The sequence below is a fragment of the Lampris incognitus genome, chromosome 2 (genome assembly GCF_029633865.1).
Source record: "Lampris incognitus isolate fLamInc1 chromosome 2, fLamInc1.hap2, whole genome shotgun sequence".
In the NCBI taxonomy this organism is placed as follows: Eukaryota; Metazoa; Chordata; class Actinopteri; order Lampriformes; family Lampridae; genus Lampris; species Lampris incognitus.
The window spans coordinates 32,109,845-32,137,824 of NC_079212.1; the positions used below are offsets into that span (position 1 = coordinate 32,109,845).

The following is a 27,980-nucleotide window of genomic DNA, read 5'->3' on the forward strand; positions in this document are numbered from 1 at the left end:
TTCATTTTCAAACTCATTAATATATTCATTTACTTAGCTTTAAGCACAGTTGCCCAAACTATCACCAAACATCCTCTCTTTGCTCCTGTGGAAACTATTATTGACAAAGATCAGACACAGTTAGTCCTCTGAAGAGACTGACTAGAATATACTATGGCTTAACTAATGATTTACCATTGCTAATAATAGTTTTATCAGGGACAGATGTGGTAGGCATGTCCATGGCTCCTATCCCACTCTGTCTTCACCTCCACCCCTTCCATCTTTTCTCCCATTCCAGCCTCTGGCTACCTGGGACATGTTGTCTCTGTCACTGCGGAAATTATTACAGGTAGATACTCAGTTTTTTCTCATTTACCTGCTCAAGAGTTTTGCAGATTAAAACAGTTTGACCGAATTCCTCACTTTTAACGGCAATAAAAGCCAGATCTCATAGTAGCTGTTTATTTATCTGTTTATGGTTTATTTGAAAAAGGGGGTAGATATAAACACACTTACAGAGTGAACATCATCAGATCCAGTAGTGCACCATAGCTTATGCTAATTTTCAAATGGGCATTTTAAATGACAGAAAAGTTAAGAACAAGCAAATGGAGATGAAATATATAAAAGTATGGTTGTAACTGTGTGTGAGAGCTAGTTGACATCGACGCTGGTAAGATGAACTGTCACTTGCCTGCCTTGATCATTTATACTTGTTTTAAGAGAATAATTTTTCCTCTTTTTTTACGGAAATATCCATGTTCATACTGTTTTCGGCAAACTTTTCTACCCAGATAGTGACTGTTTTAGCTAAGAGGCATATGGATGCAAACTAGACTATCGTGCCAATCCAGGTGACCTTGATGGAGTGGGTCACCTGATCAAGGGCTGTGTATTCTGTTGTTGTTGACCTATTCCCATGGACTTTTCAGTGTATTGATACGATTGCATAAGCGGTTGTGTTTTTCACTAACAGAGACCATCTCTCTGTCAGCCTGTTGGTCAGGGGGAACATAGTTCACATAAACCAGCTTTTCGGAACAGAAAGAAAGCTACTTCTTTTCCCAAAAGGATCTCGTCCTCTTTAGGTGAAAGTGGGGATGAATTCTGAGGTTTATGCAATACATAATGTGCTTCCGGCGTAACAGAATATTAACAAAAGATGGCAAGAGACCTCTTTAAACATGTAGTTATGCTAGTTTTGTAATCTATTTGGCCAAAGTAACAACTAGTTACATAACTATCATGCGGCTACAATCTGGCCTTCAGCAAACAGAACCCTGATAACTCTGCATCCCTCCCTATGAGGCCGACCCACATTATGGTTTTTCATGTCCAAGGTTTTCAAAAGCCGCTCCACTGGATAACATTTAATTTTTCACTGCCTTTCATCAAATGGCTTATTTAGATCTTCAAAGACACATTATACTGACTCAGTGGTCTCCATGTGAGCGTTTCAAAGTGTTATGAAATGGCCTTCTTACTCGTTGCTTTAAGTTTCATTATACAAGTATAGGCTACCCTGCATGAGGTTTTCACAAAAAGGTATCAAAGGAGCACTATTAAAACACCACCAACACTCAAACAAAATGAAAGACAAAGTTCCTTTTGTTTTTGTAAATTTTGGTTATTGCACAGTGGGTAGTTCCATGTATTTGTATCTTCTTGTGAGGATTTTGAATGCAATTAAATGGTCCCACGCAGCAGTTTTGAGAAACACAAAACACTATTTAATCTCCCCATGCAGGGTCTACGTCCTTGGGGTTGATGTTTTTGGTGCAATGTGTGACAAAGAATGTAATGTAAAGTAGGACACACATCATTTGTCAAGCTGCCTGGAATGAAAGCTGCTTGTTACCTACGTTTTGTGACTGTTTGTATGTTTCTACAATTTCCTCACCACAGCCCTTGTGCCTCAGGGCTCCAGGACGCATGGGGCGACAGGGGCAAATTGTTGGGGAGTTGCTCAGACGAGGCCTATCTGATGCTGGCCAGTGGACAGGACAGGAGAGCTTGGCCCTGGATGACCCAGAGATGTGGAGTCTCCTCCAGCAAGAGAAGGACAGACAGTGTCGGGGACTGGAGCTTATCGCATCAGAGGTGGGCTGAAAAAGGAAAGATGGAGGGAGAGAGAAGGAAGGGGAGTGTGAGAAAGCATGTGTTTGAATCAGTGTTGACAAGGAGACTTAACCATAATCAGAACTAAACTAGCTGTAATTTTCATTAATAAAAGAAAAGTGCAAAGCTTTAACATAACATATGGTAGAAAGGTAGCTTTACTACACATACCAGCCTCCTATGGAGCCACCTGGATGAAGGGTACAAAGACATGTTGTCTTGCTCACACCACAAGGCCTATAATATCATGCAGCACAAAATGACCAGGGTTACACAGTGGCGCAGTGGTTAGTACAGTCACTTCACAGCATGAAGGTCCTGGGTTCGAGCCCCAGGGTTGTCCAACCTTGGGTGGGGGGGTCATCCCAGGTTGTCCTCTATGTGGAGTTTGCATGCTCCGGTTTCCTCCCACAGTCCAAAGACATGTAGGTCAGGTGAATTGGCCATGCTAAATTGTCCCTAGGTGTGAATATGATGGCCCTGTGATAGACTGGCGGCCTGTCCAGGGTGTCTCCCCGCCTTCTGTCCAATGACTGCTGGGATAGGCTCCAGCATCCCATGACCCCAATTGGGATATGCAGTTTTGATAATGGATGGATGGCTGGACAAAGTGGCCATTTGGAGACTCCAATTGGGCATTTTAAAGATGCATATCCAGAACTAAAAGAACATAAAATGCTCATATTTTGGTGCCATATAATCAAATTGGAAGAAGCAACTAGTAAGACTTATGGCAATAGCTTCATTGAGTCGTAGGCTCAAGAGACAAATCCAAAGGAAATTACTTTCATTCAAAACACAATTTCTATTATAGACGAAGATGAAACTGTGTTTTGAGCTTCTGCAAGTCCATTTCATTGATTTCATAGGTTAAATCTGACACTTTCGGAACAAACTAAAAAGGGTAACCTTTCTGCAGAGACAATGATTATGCAGTTTTCAAGAACTTAAGCCATTTCAGTTTGTGTACCTCATTTTTGGCCATGGGCTCAGAAATCAAGGTGCATCGTAACAGGTTAATCAATAGCATTAGTGCAAATTTATTGAAAGCTTACCCTGTATCAGTTCACAGTACATTTAGTCCAGACTGTCCCAACCACAAGACAGTCAGAGCTTCACATTCAGTGCTAAAAGGACTTGGAAGTCATGTTGCTTGTCACTACACTGCCACCAACAGACATCCAACAAACAGTCACTTTGAGCTTGAACACACGACCTATGTATGACAAAAGGACGACATTAAGGCAGAGTGCGTCAATCAGAAATACAGTAATAAAACTGTGAAGGAGCCTCCTTCAGCAAAATAACTCTCAGTCACTAGTTAAGAGCATCTGAAGTTTCTATCATTTTTCAACCTTTTCCCTTCAGAGAATTTCCTGAGAATTTGATGGCGTCTCCCCTTTACAAGTCACTGATTTCATCTAAGAAGGCTGTGGGAGATGAAGGCAGCCCTCATTCTTTTCTTCCTCAACAATTACGAATTGGCAGCAAAGTCACTCACAATAGTCAGTCAGTCAGTCAGTCGCAACTACAGGCCAGCCCCCAGTAGAGACCACCCCCTCCACTCTCCCCCCTTTTATACAGTGAACGGTCAAGTGATCCCATTAGATTCCCTTATTGATCTCTTCTTCTAAATCAAGACATAGTGTTGATGAGGGGGGAGTGGGAATGATAGCGTGCTCGTAGTGGGGGGGGCATGTAGAGAGAAAAGTAAAGAGACGGTTTTTTAGCTACACGGGGGAGTAGTTTAGGTCCTGCTGGAATGATTGAGGGATTTCCGAAATGCTGACAGGTTTAGGGTAAAGACACAAGATGGGGAGAGTGGGTGGTTGAGGTGCACAGAGATAAAAAGAGAAAGGAGAGAGAGAGAGGGAGAGAGAGAGAGAGAAGAGGGCAGAGGCAAGAGGGATGTAAGGTAAAGAGAAGTACAGATGACAAGGGAAGTCAAAGAGAATGAGAGATGGGAGGGAGTCGAGAGAGTGAGCTAGGGAAATCGAGTGAAAAGATAACAGAAGGAAAAGAGAAAAGGAGACAGTGAGATGGAAGAGAGTCACAGAGTAAGTTAGAGACAGATAGAAAGAGAAAAATGGAAGGGTCAGAGGCAAGAAAGAGAGAGAGAGAGAGAGAGAGAGAGAGAGAGAGAGAGAGAGAGAGAGAGAGAGAGAGAGAGAGAGAGAGAGAGAGAGAGAGAGAGAGAGAGAGAGAGAGAGAGAGAGAGAGAGAGAGAGAGAGAGAGAGAGAGAGCGCGAGAGCGACTCTTGAGTTTCTTTGGGAGTCTTGACAGAGTCGAACCCCATGGTGTTCTGCATTAGAGTCCTCTATCCTCATCTCATATTTTGGCTACAGTAACTTTACAACTTTTCCCTTTTTTATCTTAAATCTTTATATCACTTATTATGCAGCTTAAATTTAATATTAAATTTATACTTGTCAAAGTTTAAGACTATCGCTCCTGGAAAGGTTGTGATAAGCCCTTTGGAATATTCTCTTTTATCATGTTTAATTGATTTACATTTTAATAGAACTGACCTGGTTATCTTTGTTGATTTAGGTCTTGGGCTATTTTTTGAAATTAAAATGCTAATAAAAAAATGGATTGCTAACTTGGATTAGATGCTATCACTTTGAATCAAGTATCGGTGTCAGGTTTAGCCGAGCTGATCAGTCAGTCCTCGCCACGTTGTAATATAAAATTTTACATCCCTAAAAGAATATGTATCCCTTAATATCCCCGCCATTGCGAGAACGCGCAGGACTCCAGATGGTGACTAAAATGGTCACCAATGCAACTAACTTTTTAAATTTGCGACCATTTTTTTTCCTGCCAGTTGCCAGTGGCTGTTTCAGTATAATGAATGAAGACAGACGCACGATGTCAAGTTCAGTAACCATGTTAGAACAGATACAAGTCCCTGTGTGGGGGATCGATAGCTTCCTAACTGCTTCTGGCATATGAGAGCCTGGCTAGTCGATTGCCTATGACTTAGACCCCGTAACATCATCCTTTTCAATAGAAACTGCAAATGCAACAGCATCACATTAAGTTCTTAGAATACAAATAAATTCTGACATAACAATTCTAACCTGAAAACAAACATAACAACCAAACAAGTGTTCCTTAAGTTGCCATCCAACTTTTCTTTCGTCTTCTCTCTCGCTCTTTTTTTTTTTTTAAGTCTGAGTCCCATAATAGAGAACAATTCAACATTTTAGAACAGTCCTTGCTTAAAATTGAGCCTGTCCGGTGGCTTTGCACAGCCATCCCACCCAAGAGTAAGTGTGGGCTCTGGCAGAGGTAGGGTTAGAGCTGTGAGCTGGTGAGATTGGTGGGGAAGGAGCCTCACCCTCAGTTTGCTCATGCCTCAGTTCTGTGCACCTTGCCCTCAAGTCTGGACTATGATCTGGCTCATCCAGGTGAGTACATGGTGTGTTGTCCTGGTTTGACATCTGCTCTGCTATGTGCAGATCCACCCTGTTGTGGTGGTACAGAGAGCCACCGACATCCACCAGGTAAAAGCGTGGCATGACTTTTTGTAGGCACATGCCCTGCCTCCGACATCCTGTGTGGTCCCCTGGCAGCGGTTTTATCCTGATTTTCTCACCCACCTCCAGCTCTGGTAGGTCAGGAGCAGTCCAGTCATAGAAGCACTTGGCAAGCTGTTTCCTGTGATGCAGTTTGTCTGTGACCCCAACCATGATGCAGGGCTCAGGTAGCTTGTTCGCTACGGGGATGGGAGTCTTCAGACACCTTGACAGGAGGTGCTGTGCTGGACTGTTCTCCATGTGTTCGGTTGGTGTGTTCCGCCAGTGTAAAATGGCCTGCCAGGGGTCGTTGCCATCATGTGCAGCCCTGCGTAACAGATTTTTTTAGCAACTTTGATGGCCGACTCAACCTTACCGTTTGCCTTTGGGTGCCTTGGAGAGGCAGTCATGTGGTCAAACTGCCATTCTGTAGCGAAATGTTTGAACTGGAAGTTAAACTGTTGCCCATTATCCACGATGACCTTGTCAGGCTGGCCATGCCTTGTGAACTGTGCCTCGCAGCGCTTAATGATGGTCTCTGCAGACAAGTCTTGGAGCAGTTCAATCCCCCAGAAGTCAGAGTAGTGATCAACGATGAGAAGATAGTCCTTTGGTCTGTACCTCAATAAGTCCATGCTGATGATCTGCCAAGGCCTTGTGGGTAGTTCGTACAACAGCATGGTTTCCTTTTGCTGTTCCTGAGCATACTCGTTGCAGATAGTGCAGTTGCTGACAAAGTCTTTTATATCTGGCTGCATGTTTGGCCAGTATAACTTGGCAGCAGCATGTGTTGCCGCCAATGTGACTGGAGTGTATGCAGGTGAGCAACTCTGGTCATAGTGTTTTGGGGATAATGACCTTTTGACCTCTGAACAGGATGCCGTTTTGTGCACTGATCTCATCTCAAAAAGGCCAGTATTCTCTCAGTCTGAGCGGTGTTCCCTCTTGCAGGTCCGGCCAACTGGTGAGAACCATGGACTTCAGTGACTGCAGATGTTCATCCTTGTCCATGTGTTGTCTGACCTAGGCCAAGCAGTGATCTGTGATGTTTAAATAGTCTGCCTGATTGATCTGTTGAACATCTTGTTGTTCCTGCAGAAGTGAGCAGATGGCATGCCGTTGATATGCTGTATCTCTGCCTGTGCATTGCACCGTTGCCCTGCTCTGTGTGTCGCTGATAAACATCTGAGGTCCTGGCTTGTAAACGACCTTCAGGCTGTAGTTGTGCAGAGTCAGGAGAATGCTCTGAAGCCCCCTGGGTGCAGGGGGAGAGACTTGCAGAATATAGCAATGAGTGGCTTGTGATCAGTTTCCGCAGGGATCATCTCACGACCATACAAGTACTGATGGAAGTGCTGGCAGGTGAAGATGCTGCTGAGGCACTCTTTCTCGATTTGTGCGGTTTTGCTCAGTGGGAGTGAGAGCTCTTGAGGCAAACGTGACTGGGTGGCCTCCCTGCATAAGGCAGCAATCAAGTCCTCTTTGGCTGGAGTCACTCTGGATTGTGATAGGCTTTATTACATCATAGTAATGCAACAGTGGCATAGACGAGGCCAGAGATTTCAACTCCTGTACTGCTGCCTCATGCTTGGGTAGCCAGTGCCATGGTGTCTCTTTGTCCAGCAGCCATCGCAGAGGCTTGCAGACTCAGACCAAGCGTGACATGAATTCTGTGAGATAGTTTGCAAAGCCGATGAGCCACTGCACTCCTTTTGCATCAGTTGGGTTTGGCATGTCAAGGATCGCCTTCACTTTTTCAGGGTCCGGCTTCAGGCCTGTGGCTGAGAGAATATGGCCATGGAAGTGAACGTCTCTCACCTTGAACTGCAGCTTCTTCAGGCCAAGGTGCAGCTTGATCGCTCGGCAGCGCTCCATCGGTGCAAGGAGCTTTATATCATGGTCATGTTCTGCTTCTTGATCAGAGTCACCACAGCCTACGACCAAGATATCATCAGCGATGGGTTTGATGCCCTTCAGCCCAGCCAGCAACTCATGCTGCTTGCGCTGGTAGACTTCAGGTGCCAAGGAGATGCCAAACGGGAGCTTGAGCCAGTGTTTTCAACTCCTGGCAGCTGATGAGTGCGCGATACACGAAACAAGCTTGTACTGCTATGTATTACAAGTTTTTTTTTCCTCCATCTATATTGCTCTTCCACTCCTCATTTGTCAAGCACTTTTATCAATACCATTGATGGTTTCGGGAAGAAACTATATATCTATTTATTTATGTGTTTGTTTGTTTGTTTATTTATTTATTTTTTGCCTGGAGCCCTGCATGCACTTACTGTAAGTGGACATCGACTGTTACATTTACATTTCATGTAAGGAAATTAAAAGTATAACAAACTGTTTGAATTTCTTTTTTTGTTTTTATAGTATCAACATGGTTTTACAAGACAAAGTAGCATACTGAAAGCACCAGCATTTTTCCTGTTGCAGTTCATCTTTTTCATAAAACTATGCTGATATACTAAAAAACAGCAACAAAGAAGATAATCAAATAAATAGTTATACAAAACAACACACAAAAACGTGGCATTCCCAGATATACGGGAAGCATATTCTTTTGGGAATACAACATTTGACAGCACACGAGTGAACGCAGGTTGTATTTGGACAGAACAGATGACACAGAAGTGTAAAATGAATGAGGCTGCAAATCGTAACATCTCTGCTCTTTTTACTTCCTGTCAGAACTTCTGTAGCCGCGCTGCTCTGGAGGCCCAAGGCTCGTGTCTGAACAACAAATACTCAGAGGGTTACCCAGGACAAAGGTATTTAAAGGTCATGTTGGCTAAATGGTGAAACACCAGAACCAGAAACACTGCCGACGAAAAATATCACTGTCTTTTTGGATCATTTGAATTAGGGGTTGGATGCTGGGGGGGACAACCTGAAGAGGCCAGCACTGTTAGGCTGATGTGATAATGTTAACATGCCAGACCAGCGTATCACGTGACTGATGGTTAAACTAGCTAAACACTTCATTTAAAAAACTTAATCAGTGCATTTCTCTCAACACGCTGTTAATAAGTGCAGGAAAAATAAAAAAGGAATTGTTTAAAATTATATGATGTCATTCTGATACAAAAATAGCCTTTGGGGACAACTGACCACAGATTCATAAATTAAAGAAAAATTGGTTTTGTACCACTGAAAACCACATTTGTGAAAGGGGCAGATAACCAGGGTAATTTAAGATAATAAATTACAGGTACCTTAGTGATACACCTTGCTTGATTTTATTGTGACAATAATGAGTAACGTAAAAGTTGTTAGGGCATTGGTATACTTGTGTGGCATTGGCGTATTGCTGTTAGTGAGTGAAAAGCCCAAGTCTCCAAATTACTCCTTTTACAAGAGTTAAGAATATATTATTCTTGAAATAATTGGTTTTGAAATGGTTTTGTAAACTCGCTAACAAGGAGCCATATAATCCTTCAATGGAATCAAAGCATTAAGTCGCCAAAATTGGAGGGAAAAGATCTTCCACCCGACAACGGCAATGTGTCTGTCACCCTCTTAATGATATTTTTTACTTCTTGTTAACAGCTTAAGAGTTGTGCTGGTCTCTTGCCTGCTCTCAGGTACTATGGTGGTGCTGAGGTAGTGGATCAGATTGAGTTGCTGTGCCAGAGCCGGGCGCTCGCTGCCTTCAGTCTGGATCCAGGTTTGTGGGGTGTCAATGTCCAACCCTATTCTGGATCCCCGGCCAACTTTGCAGCCTACACCTCCGTACTGCAGCCCCATGATCGCATCATGGGTCTGGATCTGCCCGATGGAGGACAGTGAGTGACATAACTAAGTAACTCTTTTACCAAGAGGTGTTGAACTGTGTAGAAAATCTTGGGTTATCGTTTCTGTCCCTCTGTCCATTTATACACACACATGCATAGGCAGAAATAACAAACACACCCATGCACACAAAAGCATTCAGGAAATACCAGCAGAAAATGGCAGAAGAAGGCCGATGGGATAAATCTGATTTTACAGCCATAGAATCTACATTTCAAATTTTCTGAAATTAAGAAGGGCAGAACAAGATGAAGAGGGGGAGACAGGCTGAAGAAGGAAATATTAAACTGGAGAGTGCAGAGAAGTGGGTGGTGCAAAAGGCAGCGAAACTCATTATTAACAGGGTGTTGACATTTTTTTCCACTGTTAATTTGTACTGCATTGTTGAGTCTACTGTGTGCGAAACTGTGTTTCAAGGAAGGAAGAGATAAGATGGACAAGTCCATAGTTCCAGACTTTTCTCTCACCTAGCCCCAGAATGATGGAATAAACTCCTGTTTTACATCAGCGTTGCAGAATAGCTGAATTCATTGAAGACAATCAAAAAAAGTTCCTTTTCCAAGACTACCTTTGTAGGTTGGTGACTTGGAATCCTTATTAGTGCATCACCGGTAGCGCGCTTTGACTAATGCACTTAACATGACATGGACTCTTAGCTTTGATATAATTACTGTTCAGCACTCTAAGATGCTTGTAACGTGACACACAAATATATCTGCTAATTGCTGGCTTTCATAAGTTGCTTTGGACAAAAATGTCTGCTAAATGGGAAAATGTAAGAATGAAGGAACAATATTTTACTCTGGTCAGAAGCTGGATATGATCACACAATGTTGAAACATCTTAGAATGTGCATTTGCACCCTGAAGTACCAAAGTGCACCACCTAGTACAATCCGAGCATGTGTATTGAGCTCCTTCTATTCTTTTACGTTAAAGCTTAACCCATGGTTACATGACTGATACCAAGAGGATCTCAGCCACTTCCATCTACTTTGAATCGATGCCCTACAAACTGGATGTGAGTGCCTTTATTGGGATTTTGCAAGTAAAAATAAAAGTTCAGACCAAGATTGCAACTGGGAACCTAAGTTTCTTCATTTGTGTTCTTTCTCCTTCACAGTGTTGGTTATTTTCATCCTGTTAAATATGATTGTGAGATATTTTATCTCTTAATGTCTACAATGTTATTCCTCCTATTTTTGATTCGCCTGTCCTTTGCGGCTTTCTGTATTGTCCTGTAGCCTAAGACGGGTCTGATAGACTATGACCAGCTGGAGAAAACAGCCCATCTCTTCAGACCAAAGCTCATCATAGCTGGAACCAGCGCTTATGCCCGCCTCATCGACTATGCTCGCATGAAGACGGTATTTTTATTTGTCCTATTCTATTCTATTTTACATCTGTTGTTTTGGAGCTATGTTATGTATCTAAATTTCTGGTGGCAGAATACAGTACAATTCCCCAGGCACTCAATGGTGGCTGCCCATTGCCCCTAGCAACACAGCTAGGATGGGTTAAATGCAGAAAATGAATTGACTCATGGGGATGAATAAAATAGTAATACACACACACACACACACACACACACACACACACACACACACACACACACACACACACACACACACACACACACAGTCACAACATTGCCCTTATTCTATTCCAGAGCTCTTCGACAGGGGTTCCGTGACCCCTAGGGGCTCCTCAGAGTTACTGCAGGGGGCCCGTCAAATTATCCCAAACTTTTTTTCTTCCAAAAATATGTCCGAAAATACACTTAACATAAATACAACATATAATAAGCAAAGATAAATGTTCCTATTCGTTAAAAATTACAACATTGAAGATACCCACGAATCCTCGTGCAATAATGTGAAAGCCGAGCACCAGCTGTCCTAATGCTAAACCACTCTATGTGCGGCGCAAATATAACACTGGAAATAATTGCATGCCATATTAGCCAAATAGGTATGTATTATTAGCCTACGTATACGGCCATTCTTACGTTAATGTGATCTACAATGGATCGCTTTGTAACTTCTCGACCAAGAAACTCTGACAGACCCTGCACTTTATCACGAACCACTGGCGAAAGTTCAGAGGATGAGGCTAACGCACCTGCTAGCAGCCATGCTACAACTGCTGCTAAGCGCAAATGAGAATGAAGAAAATATTCAGAGAATGATCTCAAGTTTGGATTTACCTTTCAAGAGACTGGGGCCGTTGAATTACCAGTGTGTGTGTGTCATCTGCTCTGCCGTGCTGTCAGACGAAAGTATGGAACCATCAAAGCTGCAGCACCACTTGGAGACAACCCATACTCACTTGAAACAAAGACCAGTGGAATACTTTCAGGCCCTCCTCAAATCCCTCAAATGCCAACAGACATTCATGAGACAATCGGCTAAAGTTGGCGAGCTAGCTTTGAAAGCCTCATATCAAGTTGTTCTTCGGATCGCTCAGAACAAAAAGCCATACACAATTGCAGAGGATTTAACATTGCCTGCAGCCAGTGATGTGTGCAAAACAATGTTTAGGAATGATGAGTACGTTAATAAACTGAAAAGCATTCTGTTGTCGGACACAGCCGTTGGTCGCCGTATTGATGACACGGCATCTGATGTGAGGGTGCGACTAGTAGAGAAACTGAGGCTGGCAGAGGCTTTTGCAGTACAACTGGATGAGTCCACGGACGTGTCAAACGACGCTCAGCTTTTGGCGTTTGTCGACCAAAATGAAATGCAGGAGGAATTCTTGTGTTGTAAGCAGCTGCCTGAACGCACAACAAGATCTGAAATGTTCAAAGTGATCGCTGTTTATTTTTGTCAGAGAAAATGACATACCCTGGGCAAAATGTGTTGCGTTGTGCGCTAATGGTGCCAGAGCCACGGCCGGTTCAAAGGCTTGGCTCCCCAAGTGACGTGGACACATTGCATGCTACTGTAACCAGGTTAAAATAAATGTTTTTATTTTATTTTGTTTGAGTATGAAATATCACCAAATCCTGTCTGTGTGCTGTTATTTGTGTTTACTACATTTTATTTTATGTCATTATTTACTTTTATGTATGTTTTTCAACGACCGTCATATACATGTACTGTCGCTTTAAGAGAGAGGTCTTGTGGGTACACGGAAGAGGGAACGCGGGAGAGGCCATTTGTGTTTTGTGGGAGGAGTCTCAAGCAGCAATCGAGCCGAGCCACACGTGTTTCTTACCGTGGGACAGTTTTGCTGGTTGAGGAGAACGTAACCTTGAGTATCCCTGTAAGAAGATACTGCAAGCTGTAGGATAAAATACTTGTTTATCCTTTCTTACATCGGAGTCCCGTGGACGGTTTCTACTTCTAACGCACACGAGTGGAGTCCGGGCAGTGGTTGAACTTCGACCCCCACGTCCGTAAGAAACACCGCTCCCGCTGGAGGACTGGACGGTTGTCGAAGGGTTTGAAACCAAAATAAATGGCAAGGTGGGCCAAATAGAGTCCTGTGTGTCCCCGCTCCTTCCTTGATCATGATGATGATGATGATGATGATGATGAGAGACTGAGGGCCCCCCACAACACCTGGGGCCCCACCCAACTAGAACACAACGCAGAGCTAATGATGAGAGTGACGGGCATGCAGCAGGCTGACCAGCACAGAACAGCACAGGACTGCCCCCGTTACATTGGTGCCGTGACCCTCCTGGATTCTGAGAGTGACATCAGTTGCTCGCCGCGGGAGGCTGCTGTCGTCATCAAGCCCCAGACGTCCTCAGGTATTTCTACAGACTGTACACTCATGTTACAGTGGACTGGAGTTGAGCTGTGTGGACACTGGGCAGTCATAGCTGTGGTTACCATGGACTGGGCTTGTGAACAGGACATTTGTATATACTGAAGGAAGAAAAACACACGAAAAAAAAAGGAAAAAAAGGGTAATGTAGATGTATCCCTCACTGATGTCTCCGACCTGGCTCACTTGTATGAAGACAAGTGTGCCAAAGCACCTCAGGGTTCGCGTATGGTCATTCAGGCGACACAGAGGATTCAGGCTTTCAGTGACTTGTTCTATGCTCCTGTTCTTGTCAACCAGAGTGTGCAGCTTAATGGCATGTTGGATACTGGCTCTATGTCATGCAGTATCAGTGAAAATGCAGTAGAGAAGCTCCGCTCTGGGGGTGTTTTACCTGAGAAGCAGCAGCCTGAAGAGAACATTGTCTTGATTGGCTGCGGTGGTCTGGAGACTAGGCCTGATGGTTTTTATGACCTCAACATGCAGCTTTATGGTGTTTCCTTTGTCATACCCACTCTGGTCGTGCCCGGTCAGCATGATGATCTGATAGTCGGCACAAACGTCATTAAACATGTGGCCCATGTACTCAAGAGTGGTACTGAGTACTGGGACATCGCGTCCAGACAGGAACATCCGTCTAGTCCTGACGTTGAACAGTTCTTGTCCATGTTCACGAATGTAGAGCGCTTGAGGGGTGGTGCAGTTCCTGAGAAGATAGGTACTGTTAAGCTCACCCAGGCCGTGACACTCTTACCGAGGCACGAGCACTTAGTCTGGGGCAGACTTCCTGCTAAGGTGCCTATGTCAGCTGGAAGCACTGTTGTTGTGGAGCCGACAGACTCCAAGGCCATGCCACGCAGTGTCCTCGTAGGTCGACTTGTCACACCGCTCTGGGGTGATAGGTGGGTACCCATGACTGTTGTCAATCCATCTGAGCAAGCCATCACACTGAAAAGGAACTGCAAGTTGGCTGATGTGTTTCCATGCTTGGCGATTGAGGACTTTAATGTTTTCCAGGGACTGCAATCAGTTGCAGGGAGGCATGAGTCCAACGCCACAGATAGTGCCTGTCCCCCTGTCCAGCCGGCTAGGAGTTTGTCAGAGCTCGGACTCAGTGACATTGACCTCAGCTCCTGTCAGGTTAGTGAGGCATGCAAGTCCCAGCTCACTCAGCTGCTCACCGAGTACCATGACATCTTCTCCAGGGACTCTCTGGACTGTGGCTAGGTCACAGGATACACACATCGCATCCATCTGGTGGATGAGCGCCCCTTTCGCTTGCCCTACAGGAGGGTTCCCCCAGCCCACTATCAGAAGTTGAGACAGGTTCTCACTGATATGGAGGAGAAAGGGATTATCCGGAAGTCCTCGAGCGCATACGCTTCACCGCTGGTTATGGTATGGAAGAAGGATGGCGGGCTTCGGATCTGCACTGATTTCAGATGGCTGAATGCTCGGACCTTGAAAGACGCTCATCCCTTGCCACACCAGTCGGACTGTCTTGCCGCGCTGGGTGGTAACTGCCTCTTTAGTACGATGGACCTCACCTCTGGCTTCTTCAACATCCCAATGCATGAAGATGACAAGAAGTACACTGCTTTCACGACTCCCCTTGGGTTGCATGAATACAATCGCATGCCACAGGGCCTTTGTAATAGCCCTGCAGCCTTCATGAGAATGATGATTGGGATCTTTGGGGATCTGAACTTCACGAAGCTTTTGTGCTATCTTGATGATCTTCTTGTCTTCGCGCCGTCAGAGGTTGAGGCTCTGTCGAGGCTCCGCACTGTGTTTCAGAGGTTGAGGGAGAACAACTTGAAACTGGCTCCGAAGAAGTGTCATCTGCTGCAGAAGCGGGTGCGGTTTTTGGGCCACGTGGTTGATGGCGGAGGTGTGTCTGTCGATCCCTCCAAAGAAGGGGTCATTTCCAACATGACAGTGCAGGATCTCATGGAAGGTGATGGGTGCACGCCTTCTGTTCGTAGGATCAAATCTTTCCTTGGTATGGTATTTTACTACCAGCATTTCCTCCCGAACTGCTCCTCCGTGGCTAAGCCCCTGTTCGCCCTTACAGCTGGACAAAAGAGGAGGGGGAGGTCAGCTAAGGATAAGAAGCCCCATGGCAGCTTCCGTAAGCTTACCTCCGCAGACTGGACGGTGGAATGTGGGGAAGCATTTGATCTGTTGAAGACGATGTTACTGGAGTGTGTGGTGCTTGCCCATCCAGACTTTGAGGTGCCTTTCATTTTGTCGGTCGATGCGTCTTTGGACGGACTCGGCGCGGTGCTGTCTCAAGTGCCCCGAGGAGAGTCCAAGGCCAGACCTGTTGGTTTTGCAAGCAAGTCCCTCAGTGCCTCACAGCGGAAGTATCCAGCTCATAGACTGGAGTTCATGGCGCTGAAGTGGAGTGTTTGTGAAAAGTTCAGCCACTGGCTGAAGGGTCAAAGCTTCACCGTTTGGACAGATAATAATCCGCTGACTTATCTCCTAACGAAGCCGAAGCTTGACGCGTGTGAGATCCGCTGGGTGTCTAAGTTGGCGTCTTACACTTTCGATCTCAAACACCTGCCAGGGAAGAAAAACGTGGTGGCGGATGCCTTGAGTCGCGACCCTTTTTCCAAGCCCGTCAGTCAGAGGCTACTTAGGGAGCCCTACCCGGCCCTTGTTCAGGAAGCCGACGGGGTTGAGGGGGACTCTGTGCAGGATGTTTTCAGACTCAGTTGCCAGTCCCAAACAGTGAGTAGTGCGCGATCTGGGTTTGCTTGTGATGCAGCTGAGGTCAGGGCTTTTTGTCAAGCCAAATGTGACTGGCCTGATGCATCAGTATTCACAGCACTCAGTTTGGTCCAGCACGTTCAGCATCTGTCGGGTGGTCAGGATACACTGCCAATGTTATCCACCGAGGAGCTCAGGTTGAGTCAGGAGCAGGACCCCTGCATCTCCAAGGTGTTGCCCTTTGTCGCTGTTCGGAAGCGGCCATCGAGACGTGAGAGGCATGGTGCTGACCAGAAGGTCCTCAGGCTGTTGAAACAGTGGGAGAAGTTGGAAGTCAATGATGGTGTCTTGTACAGGGTGACAAAGGACCCAGTGTCCAAGCAGAGGAGGTCTCAGTATGTTTTACCTCTGAGTCTGAAAGACAAGGCACTGTCTGGCATCCACGATCACGCTGGTCATCAGGGCCAGGACCGTACTCTCTCTCTTGCAAGGCAGCGTTTTTATTGGCCTGACATGGAGAGGGATATCAGAGCATATGTCAGATGCTGTCGGAGATGTGTGTTTGGGAAGACCCCAGAGCCAGCTGCTTGCGCGCCCCTGGAGAGCATTAAAACTTCCGCACCGATGCAGCTTGTGTGTATGGATTTCTGGTCCGCTGAGGACAGTAAGCAGCGGTCAGTCGATGTCTTAGTGGTTACTGACCACTTCACTAAGCTTGCTCACGCGTTCCCCTGCACTAATCAGACAGCGAAGCAGGTCGCTAAGAAACTCTGGGATCATGTATTCTGTGTTTACGGGTTTCCGGAGAGAATACATTCTGACCAGGGCACAAACTTTGAGAGTAACCTGATTGCAGAGCTTCTCAAGTTGGCGGGTGTAGCGAAGTCCCACACGACGGCCTACCATCCTATGGGTAATGGCGGGACAGAGCGTTTTAATCGCACGATGGGGAATATGCTCCGTTCCCTTCCGCTTCAGCAGAAGCAACAGTGGCCTCAGCAGATCCATTCTCTCACGCTCGCGTACAATGCCACTGTTCACGAGACCACGGGTTATGCACCTTTCTTCCTGATGTATGGGCGTGTCCCAAGACTGCCGGTGGATGTTATGTTCAGGCAGGTTTTGCATGATCCTCACGTTGTTGACTATGACTCTTATGCTCAGTCTCTGCTTTCCTGTCTAAGGAGTGCAATGGAGATCACTCAGAAGCACTCCACGGCTGAGCAGCAGCATCAGGCGCGACAGTACAACAGACATGCCAAGGGCACTGTCCTGTCTGTCGGGGATCGTGTTTTGGTTGCGAACCAGAGTGAGCGAGGGAAGAGAAAGTTGGCTGACAAATGGGAGAACGGAGTGTACACGGTTGTCGGTGTCAACCCCAATATCCACGTCTACAAGATTCAGGATGCAGAGGGGCACACCAGAGTGGTGCACAGGAACCGTTTGTTGGAGGTCAACTTCTTGCCCCTTCCTGAGTTAGATCAGGGTGAGGAGTCCAGTACAACCAGTCAGTTGCTTGACTGCGCAGAGTCCGATGAGGAGGACAGTGCAGATGGCCTGACGGTCTCAGGGGATGCAGTGGGGCTAGCAGTCTCATCACTTGGAGACTCGCCTAGATCTGAGTGGGCAGAAGCGGAAGAGTTCATTCCGTCTAGTCTGGTAGTCAGTCCTGTGGGGGCCACTGCTCAGACTCCACCCAACACACACGCACCACACAACACACATGCACCACACATAGAGGCATCACACTCACTCGATGTTGGTGTTATATCTCACACTGATTCGCACACAGAAGCACCACACTCACTCGATACAGATGTTGCAGCTCGCACTGTCTCACGCACACAAGTAGAGAGCGATGGTCGGGTTAGGACACGCACAGGGAGGGTGGTGAGGTCAGTGAACAGGTTAATGGAATCTATGGCTCAGATGCCATTTCTACGGAGTGTGAGGGTTTGAACTTTGATGGAGGTTGGAGTCATTCAAACTAGTTTAATGTGAGTTATTAGGTGTCTATCAGACAGGGTTGTTTTGGGCCAAGTGCATGGTGTGGCGTATCAGGCGTCACATTGATCTAAGGGAATTCTGAGACTTGATCAACCTCATTATTTTCTGGACCTCGTAACCGAGGTAGCTCCTAAGTTGACTGGAGGACTAGGTCCTTCTTTTCACTTGTGCCAGTAGTCAGTGATGGACTTTTCCTTTCCTCTTTCTCTTTTTATCCTGCTGTCAGGATGTTGGTGAATTTCAGGAGGGGTGAATGTAACCAGGTTAAAATAAATGTTTTTATTTTATTTTGTTTGAGTATGAAATATCACCAAATCCTGTCTGTGTGCTGTTATTTGTGTTTACTACATTTTATTTTATGTCATTATTTACTTTTATGTATGTTTTTCAACGACCGTCATATACATGTACTGTCGCTTTAAGAGAGAGGTCTTGTGGGTACACGGAAGAGGGAACGCGGGAGAGGCCATTTGTGTTTTGTGGGAGGAGTCTCAAGCAGCAATCGAGCCGAGCCACACGTGTTTCTTACCGTGGGACAGTTTTGCTGGTTGAGGAGAACGTAACCTTGAGTATCCCTGTAAGAAGATACTGCAAGCTGTAGGATAAAATACTTGTTTATCCTTTCTTACATCGGAGTCCCGTGGACGGTTTCTACTTCTAACGCACACGAGTGGAGTCCGGGCAGTGGTTGAACTTCGACCCCCACGTCCGTAAGAAACACCGCTCCCGCTGGAGGACTGGACGGTTGTCGAAGGGTTTGAAACCAAAATAAATGGCAAGGTGGGCCAAATAGAGTCCTGTGTGTCCCCGCTCCTTCCTTGATGATGATGATGATGATGATGATGAGAGACTGAGGGCCCCCCACAACACCTGGGGCCCCACCCAACTAGAACACAACGCAGAGCTAATGATGAGAGTGATGGGCATGCAGCAGGCTGACCAGCACAGAACAGCATAGGACTGCCCCCGTTACACTACATAGGAGGGTTTCCGTGCAACGTCATCACAGAGATGCGTGCGCAACTAGGGGGCAGAAAGCAGCTACAGCGCAGAGATTTTAACCAAGATAGAGCTTAGCTACAGCAGAGATGACACGCAGTTGTTGTGCAATAAACTGCACAAACCGCCAAAAGGATGGGTGGAAAATGTTCTTTGTTGAACCGGTTTGGTGGCTTTCAAAAGATTATGCGTCTCATAATCTTTTGACAGCTACCAAAGCGGTTTTGCCCCCTGGCTGCGCACGCACCGAGTAATGTTTATAAACAGGAAACCCATCTATAGGGAGTCTCTCGTTGCCAAAGAAATGAGTGCTGAATTGCCAGATGTCATGGACTGTGTCGTGAAAGCTGCCAATGTTATCAAGAGAGTGCTTTCGAACGCATCTCTTTTCCTCTTTCTGTGCTGCTGCAGGAGAAGAACACACTGCACTACTTTACCATTCTGGGGTTTGATGGCTTTCGCGTGGAGCAGTGCTGTCAAGTATGTTCGAGTTACGTACGTCTGTTAGGGAGTTTTTACTTTGCCAAAACTGCTCAGAACTGGCTGCAAATTTCAGTGACGATGTCTGGGTTACTAAACTTGCACATTTAGCAGACGTTTATTCTGAGCTGAACTGACTCAACAGTGCAAGGTCGCAACACATGCCTTCCACACGTGCCTTCCAGCTGTATGACAGAATGGAAGGCTTTCTGAAGAAAATCAAAAGATGGAGGGAGCGAGTCAGGGAGGGCACTTTTTCTATGTTTCCATCAGTGGATGAGTTGGGAGATTCTGCAGTGCTCTCGCCTCACATAGCACACACAATTGTTGCACACTTGGAAGCCCTCGAGGGTCAATTTGGGAAATACTTTTCTGAAGCTGACTCCTGGTGCAGGGACAAGACATGGATACAGTTTCCAGTCAAAGATAATGCAGCAGATGGCTCAAACTTGACAGTGACAGAGGAGGATCAGCTCATCGAACTATCCACTGACAGTACATACAGAAACATGTATGAGACAAGACCACTCATCCAGTTCTGGATCTCTTGCCAGAAAGACTTCCCACAATTGACAGCAAAAGCAATGAGGAGCCTTTACCATTTGCAACGACACATCTCTGCGAGAGTGGATTTTCCTCCCTTACCTACCTGAAAAGCAAGTACAGGTCAAGACTGCAGCCTGAGGCTGATATGACCCTCTGCCTGGCAACCTCCATCTGCCCTAAAATAGATAAGCTGTGTGTGCCACTCACCAGGGTCAGACCTCTCACTAAGGTAGGAGCTGTGCCATCCACACATAAAGTTAAGCTTAATTCTTCATTGTCCCTCCCCCATTAAAATTGTGAAATTGTAAATGTAAAAAATGTCAATATAGAATTAAAACATGTTCTATTACGCCCCCCAGTGTTTTACATATACGCACGTATGTGTATGGGAGTATAGGTATGTATGCGTGTGTGTGTGTGTGTGTGTGTGTGTGTGTGTACACTCACCGGCCACTTTATTAGGCACACCTGTCCAACTGCTCGTTAACACAAATTTCTAATCAGCCAATCACATGGCAGCAACTCAATGCATTTAGGCATGTAGACATGGTCAAGACGATCTGCTGCAGTTCAAACCGAGCATCAGAATGGGGAAGAAAGGTGATTTAAGTGACTTTGAACGTCGCATGGTTGTTGGTGCCAGACGGGCTGGTCTGAGTATTTCAGAAACTGCTGATCTACTGGGATTTTCACGCACAACCATCTCTAGGGTTTACAGAGAATGGTCCGAAAAAGAGAAAATATCCAGTGAGCGGCAGTTCTGTGGGCGAAAATGCCTTGTTGATGCCAGAGGTCAGAGGAGAATGGCCAGACTGGTTCGAGCTGATAGAAAGGCAACAGTAACTCAAATAACCACTCATTACAACCGAGGTATGCAGAAGAGCATCTCTGAACGCACAACACGTCGAACCTTGAGGCAGATGGGCTACAGCAGCAGAAGACCACACTGGGTGCCACTCCTGTCAGCTAAGAACAGGAAACTGAGGCTACAATTCGCACAGGCTCACCAAAATTGGACAATAGAAGATTGGAAAAACGTTGCCTGGTCTGATGAGTCTCGATTTCTGCTGCGACATTCGGATGGTAGGGTCAGAATTTGGCATCAACAACATGAAAGTATGGATCCATCCTGCCTTGTATCAACGGTTCAGGCTGGTGGTGGTGGTGGTGTAATGGTGTGGGGGATATTTTCTTGGCACACTTTGGGCCCCTTAGTACCAATTGAGCATCGTGTCAATGCCACAGCCTACCTGAGTATTGTTGCTGACCATGTCCATCCCTTTATGACCACAGTGTTCCCATCTTCTGATGGCTACTTCCAGCAGGATAACGCGCCATGTCATAAAGCTCGAATCATCTCAGACTGGTTTCCTGAACATGACAATGTACTCAAATGGCCTCCACAGTCACCAGATCCCAATCCAATAGAGCACCTTTGGGATGTGGTGGACCGGGGGATTCGCATCATGGATGTGCAGCCGATAAATCTGCAGCAACTGCGTGATGCTATCATGTCAATATGGACCAAACTCTCTGAGGAATGTTTCCAGTACCTTGTTGAATCTATGCCACGAAGGATTAAGGCAGTTCTGAAGGCAAAAGGGGGTCCAACCCGGTACTAGCAAGGTGTACCTAATAAAGTGGCCAGTGAGTGTATATCCATCCATTATTCTTAACCGCTTATCCTGCTCTCAGGGTCACGAGGATGCTGGAGCGTATTCCAGCAGTCATTGGGCTCAGTCGGGGTGACACCCTGGACAGGCCGCCAGGCCATCACAGGGCTGGCCCACACACACACACACACACACACACACACACACACACACACACACACACACACACATATTCATTCCTAAGGACAATTTAACATGGCCAATTCACCTGACTTACATGTCTTTGGACTGTGGGAGGAAACCGGAGCCCCCGAAGGTAACCAACACAGACACGGGGAGAACATGCAGACTCCACACAGAGGACGACCCGCGATGACCCACCAAGGTTGTACTCCCCCGGGGCTTGAATCCAGGACCTTCCTGCTGTGAGGCGACCGCGCTAACTACTGCGCCACTGTGCCGCCAATATATATATAAAATTTGTGGGGGCGGGTTTTCTTCCACTTATTCAGTTCACTTCTGTACAAGTAATGTAAGTCATGTACATTCTTATTTTCCTAAATAAAAAAAAATTACAAAAAAAGTGCTCTATAAATATATGAATCTGTCAATAATTATTATTTTAATGGTTTAGCATTGTATACACCATTACAAAGTACTTTCATACATGGCACTATAGGCTGCCCTACACATTATTAGTTTAATAAGCAACACAATTTTATACAATATGTAATAGGGGGTCCCTCCGCCGTGTCTCTATCAGGCTAGGGGTCCTTGGCCTGAAAAACGTTGAAGACACCTGTTCTATTCTATTCTATTCTATTCTCAGTTTTGCAAATGGGAGTTAACAGAATGATTAAATACATAATGCTTTAATTTTTGATTACTTTTCAAACTTTTTTTCCATTCAGCTGTGTGTGGAGCTGAATGCATACCTGCTGGCAGACATGGCCCATATCAGCGGCCTGGTGGCAGCTGGAGCAGTTCCATCCCCTTTCCAGCATGCTGACCTGGTGACCACCACCACCCACAAGTCCTTGCGTGGAGCTAGGTGAGGACCACCTTTATGTAATTTATCTCTGTAACATGCCAGTGCTAATGATAACCATGTCAGTGGATTGAAAGATGTTTATTTTCTAATTAAGTTTGAATTAATTGGGACTTAATGATATGCTTTTAATATCAGTTTTTAATTTTGATTAGTTTTGATTCCTATTACTCTTTGTAAAAGTCAATATGCAGTAGGAGGAATACTTTTTTTAAACAATGTATTAATTGAGACCCCCCCCCCACAGAAAAGATAAAATACCAAAAAAAGATACAATACAGTCAATACAAACAGTATCAAACATCAATTCCTCCCTCCCCCCTCCACAATGTCCACAATGAAGAAAAAAAACAAAGAAAGAAAATGCGTAAGTACAAGAGATGGACATACTAACAGGTGAATGCATGCAGAATATTATTCTCTTACATAATGTTGCAGTGTACCTAGCCCTTTTGTGGCTTAGCCAAACTTAAGAGTAGTTTACAGAACTAAACAACAGCCCTAGGAACCCACCAGGTGGGCCAGCAAATTCCTTGGACCACCCGGACTGAAAATAGGAGGAATACCCAAAAGAAGTTGGTGGTCCATTACTCTTGGAAATTGGCATATTACAGTTTGAGATGATGTCTTCCTAACACATAATGTTGTATGTACTGCAGGGCAGGTCTGATCTTCTACAGGAAGGGAGTGAGGTCAGTGGACAAGAAAGGTCGGGAAGTGACCTATGACCTTCAGAACAAGGTCAACTTTGCCGTTTTCCCGTCACTGCAGGGAGGCCCTCACAACCATGCCATCGCAGGCGTAGCTGTTGCCCTCAAACAGGTTCAGAGTTCTCTTTCTTTCACAGCTTCTCCAGTAAAATGGTTTTCACTGGTTGACGCTGGTGAAATTAACAGCAAAATCTCTCTCCTGTGTCTCCCGTAATCCACCTCACTCTGTATGTTCCTACCACAAGAATCGTAAAAATAAACCCAGGCGCTCAGCATACTCATATGCTAATGTCCTAAAGCTGAAGTTTGAGGTTGTACCTCTGATGGTGTCTCTGGCCTGAACGAACTTTTCTGGGAGCAAAATAATTGATAGTGTTCCTGGATGGGAGGCCAGTAATGTGTCCCAACATTGCAGTTAGTGACTCCTACAGGTTTGTGTCTGTGTGTGTGTATTGGGGGGGGGGGGCAGTACAGCTGTAATTGGAACAGGGGTAAATAGCATAACCTGCAGCTGACCGGTGAAATGAAGCAGTCGGCCAGCCCCCTGTGTATTAGAGTATGCATGTGGAACCTTATGCCCTCCTCAGCTGCTGTAAGGATCATGCAATGATGGGATGTAAATGGGAGAAAATTGAAGAAAAGAAAAAAATCAGTGAAATTAGAAAAGCTATGTGGACTTCCTGTTTCTTCTTCTTTTTTTAATAACGGGTCAACACGTGACTTTTTAAAGGACTCCAAAAACATTTGACCACTTGCTCTTCATTTGCATTGTCAAAATCCCATTTTTGATAAAATCCACAAGTTTTATAATAGAAGAAAAAACAAAAACAAAAAAAACAAAGGCCACTTCAGATGTTCCTGACATTATTTATGTTGCCCCACCTCTGTTCTTGCTGTCACTCTCTCTCTGTTGTGCCCAGTTTCCATCTTTAACAGTGTACTTTTTGTCTATCTAGGCTTCCACTCCCATGTTCAAACAGTACATTGCTCAGGTCCTACTCAATGCCAAGGCCATGGCTGATGCCTTGCTGAAGAAAGATTTCACCCTTGTGTCAGGTAAAGAACAAGCTAATGAGAGTTTCCTAGTGCTGAACTTTGCCTTACTGGCAGCTTTTTTTTTTGGGTTTTTTTTGCAAGGTTTGAAGTCTTGTAGATGCACAGCCACCCAGTGTTGGGCTACAGTTAATCCTGATCTGTTGCTGTGATAGATGGGGTTGTAAAAATTCCATCACAGTCTGTTTTTATTCATCACATTTGTTTTCATGTTTACCGGTGTTGACATGGTGTCCATTGGGTATTCCCTAATTGTGGTACTTTCTTTTGGGTCAGCTTTGTCCTTGATAAGAACAAAGATGTCAAGCAGGGACACTAAATTCTGTTTACAGATGTTTCTATTCCACATGAAATTACTTGATTTGGTCACTGCCTAGCGATACTCGCTTCCATTTGTATAAATCTCACAGTGCGATATTTGCTCCTCTGAGCTCCAGCGTATCTGCACCATAACTGACAGAAATATAAATCAGAGGTTTCTCAATTCCATAAATGATGGAAACGTATTTTGTTAACACAACTCTTGCAACCACTAATTTCAAATGGGAGGTTATAGGTTTCTCATTTTCCCCTTTTCCAATTGATGTCGGTTCACATCCCCACTTTAGTTTATTTGTTTCGTAGGTCTAGGGATGACGTCTTGGCTGACATGTGACATAAGTGGAGCCCTCACCTGCCAGCATTTTACTTATTGAACTGACTGATTGTCATCCACAGACCTACATTTATATGAATAGTAGACAAAAAGCAACAAAACACAAAGAAATAATGTTCTCCCTCTTAAGCAGCGATTTGAGGAGGAATGAAAGACCAGTGACATTAGCATTGTAAGTATACTTTACAGCCCATCCTGGTTTCGTCTACATGCTAGTAGAAAGTGAAGTAAAATGGCAGTTCATACCTACCCATCCCTTATCAAGTATAAATGAAACTTGCCTCTGCTTCACACTCCAACTCACATGGACAAGACTAGACAAGGATTAGAATAGAATAGATTTTACAATACACATACTACATCTTAATCCATCAACATCCCTGAGCATCCCAAATAACCCTCTTGCCAGGTGGAACAGACAACCACCTGGTCTTGGTTGACCTCCGACCCCGCGGCATGGATGGAGCTCGGGCAGAGAGGGTCCTGGAGCTGGTGTCGATTACCGCCAACAAGAACACCTGCCCTGGGGACAAGAGTGCCCTAACCCCTGGAGGACTCAGGCTTGGTATTGAGTTTAGTAAATGTATGGATCCAGCGTGTTGGCGAATGCATGTTTCTCTCAGTGTGGAACCTCAAGAGGCTGGGGTGTGTGTGGGCAGGGTCTCCCAGCCACTTAATCTGTTTGACTGGCACTATGTTGCTGTGTGTGACCCCCCCCCATACCCTCTATGTGTGTGTGTGTGTGTGTGTGTGTGTGTGTGTGTGTGTGTGTGTGTGTGTGTGTGTGTGTGTGTGTGTGTGTGTGTGTGTGTGTGACAGTCTGTCTAAGCTTTAGGTGTCGTTTCCTTTGTTTTCTTTGACAGCGTCTGTCTACCTGTGTCTTTGTGTCTTGAGTCTCAGCATGTCTTTGTCCTCTCATCCACATAGACCTCTGTTGTGCAGCAGTGTCAGCCTCATGACCCCTTTTAAACAACATCAGCATGCTGTTTTCATTTTCTTCTTTTAATTTAATCATGCTCTTCTCCCCCTTGGTAACAGGAGCTCCTGCCCTAACCTCCAGACAGTTTAAGGAGGCTGACTTCGAGCGGGTGGTGGACTTCATCGATGAGGGAATCCACATCGCACTGGATGTAAAGAGGAAGACTGGTGAGAGCAGATGAACATTTCTGCTTTTTGCTGAAACTTGTGCTCAGGCATTCAGCTGACCCTTTTATCCACAGCTTGTGGAGGAGAGGGACATCCAGTTAAGGGACTCATGTTTGTTTTGAAATGACAAAGGTACCTGAGTAAAGCTGCCATTTTAATTTCAGTTCTTGAAAAGATTGCAGTTTTTTTGACTCAATTTTTGTGTGCAGCATTAAAATAATGTTGAAGAATTACTGAAAACGATACCTATTAAAAAGAAGTGACTAAGATATGACGGCCTGAAACCTCCTATTTCTAAACATCATTGATTTAGATTTATTGATATCAGTATTGCCTGTTCTAAATTATTATATTGTTTATGATTTAAAGTTTGTTTTTGTTTTTTGGGTTTTTTTGGCTACATATAGTCATATATAACATATATAACAGATGTGAATTGATGCTGTTGTTTACGATAATTGAACATCCTACAGCGCAGTCAGATACAGAACAATTTTGATATAAAAAAAAACATTACAAGGGCAAATGTAACATACTCCTCCTATGCTGATTCTCTTTCTCAACAGGCAACCTGGCCAGTTTCAAGTCTTTCTTGCTGGAGGACTCTGAGACAGTGAAGCGCATCACGGACCTCCGCCAGCGGGTGGAGACATTCGCTAGACCCTTCCCGATGCCGGGCTTCACAGACCACTGATGTGTCTATAGAAGTAGACTGGCTAGAGAGAGGATGCTGTAGTATGTCTTTGTAGCATCCTGCTGCTGTCATGTTCAGTACAGTTGGACCAGTGGAGTGTTAAAGTAGAGATTACGTCATACTATATTTTATTGATCCCAGGAGGGAAATGCTGTTTTTGCCTGCTCCCCTCTATGTGTAGATCAGACGACATCGACAGCAGCCTTGCGCATGGAGCTCTCAGGAATTCAGTCCAGCGCTTTGCTCAAAGGCACATCAACAGTGTGAATGCTTGCCTATGATCATTTTTACTTGCGCGCCACTACCCTTATTATGAGAGTAATCAAGGCAATATTTGGATTAAAGTATTTAATCTGTTCAAAATGACACAGTTTCTCTTAATACTTAGGTATACATGGATTCCTTATGAGTCCAAAGTCTGCAGTCTAAGGTTTTTATATTGTACTATAAAAAAGCAGTTGTCTTGCCCTGGAGACCTTCACATGCACAGATTCAAAAAGCCCAAAGAAGCCCAACCAAGGCATTTCCATGCACTGATAAATTGAAAGAGTGAGCAAAACTCAAGGTGTATTGAACATGTTATGGTTTTCCCTATTTTGACCTCACCCTGACAGAGATAAACATATCACTCTATGGCCACCATTGTCAGTGATTCAGCCAAACTGGTAACAACATAAAAAGGAGTGTATCTTAAGGAAAAAGCCTTTTGTGTCTGTTTCCGTTTTGTCTTCCACATTTTCCACACATTCCACATTTTCCAGTTTCTTGCGAGGACAGCTTTCCCAAGCCTGAAACCAAAAGGGACCCCTAAGTGTCTCAGCTATGTGGCACTTTTCACCCCATAGCCATTTGCAGGGCCTTAACGTCAGACTTGGTCCCAGGGCCCCAGGGCCCCAGGAAGTGTACTGTGGCTCTGTAGGACATGCAACACATTCATTTTACACTCGCCAAACTGTAAGCCCAAAAGGAAAGAGCACCAAATTTTCCAGAGAATTCAATTATATTTTCTAAAATGTACTTTTGTTTTCCTTTATTTACGTTTCAATTCAGTTGTCAGTTTAATGTATGTTGTAATTCAAAGCTTTATGAGAACTGCCTTAAACCTTTCAGTAAATAAATAG

At 45.0% G+C, this 27,980-nt stretch overlaps 1 protein-coding gene across 1 annotated transcript; it reads left to right on the forward strand.

Moving 5' to 3' along the window:
- Positions 1-179: 179 nt before the first annotated feature.
- Positions 180-27,980, forward strand: LOC130106902 (serine hydroxymethyltransferase, mitochondrial-like). The gene is made up of 12 exons (XM_056273214.1): positions 180-331; positions 1,888-2,082; positions 8,317-8,396; positions 9,210-9,410; positions 10,356-10,437; positions 10,661-10,783; positions 22,465-22,604; positions 23,261-23,423; positions 24,268-24,367; positions 25,429-25,584; positions 26,058-26,165; positions 26,732-27,980. The coding sequence occupies exons 1-12, from the start codon at positions 299-301 to the stop codon at positions 26,857-26,859; spliced, it is 1,509 nt and encodes a 502-aa protein (XP_056129189.1). The 5' UTR covers positions 180-298; the 3' UTR covers positions 26,860-27,980.

What these genes read in the sequence shown, in the direction of transcription:
- LOC130106902 (XM_056273214.1), top strand. Translation starts at nt 299, where the DNA reads ATGTTGTCTCTGTCACTGCGGAAATTATTACAG. An exon ending in CACTGCGGAAATTATTACAG is followed by an intron (nt 332 to 1,887) that starts GTAGATACTCAG and finishes TCCTCACCACAG; the next exon opens with CCCTTGTGCCTCAGGGCTCC. An exon ending in TGGAGCTTATCGCATCAGAG is followed by an intron (nt 2,083 to 8,316) that starts GTGGGCTGAAAA and finishes ACTTCCTGTCAG; the next exon opens with AACTTCTGTAGCCGCGCTGC.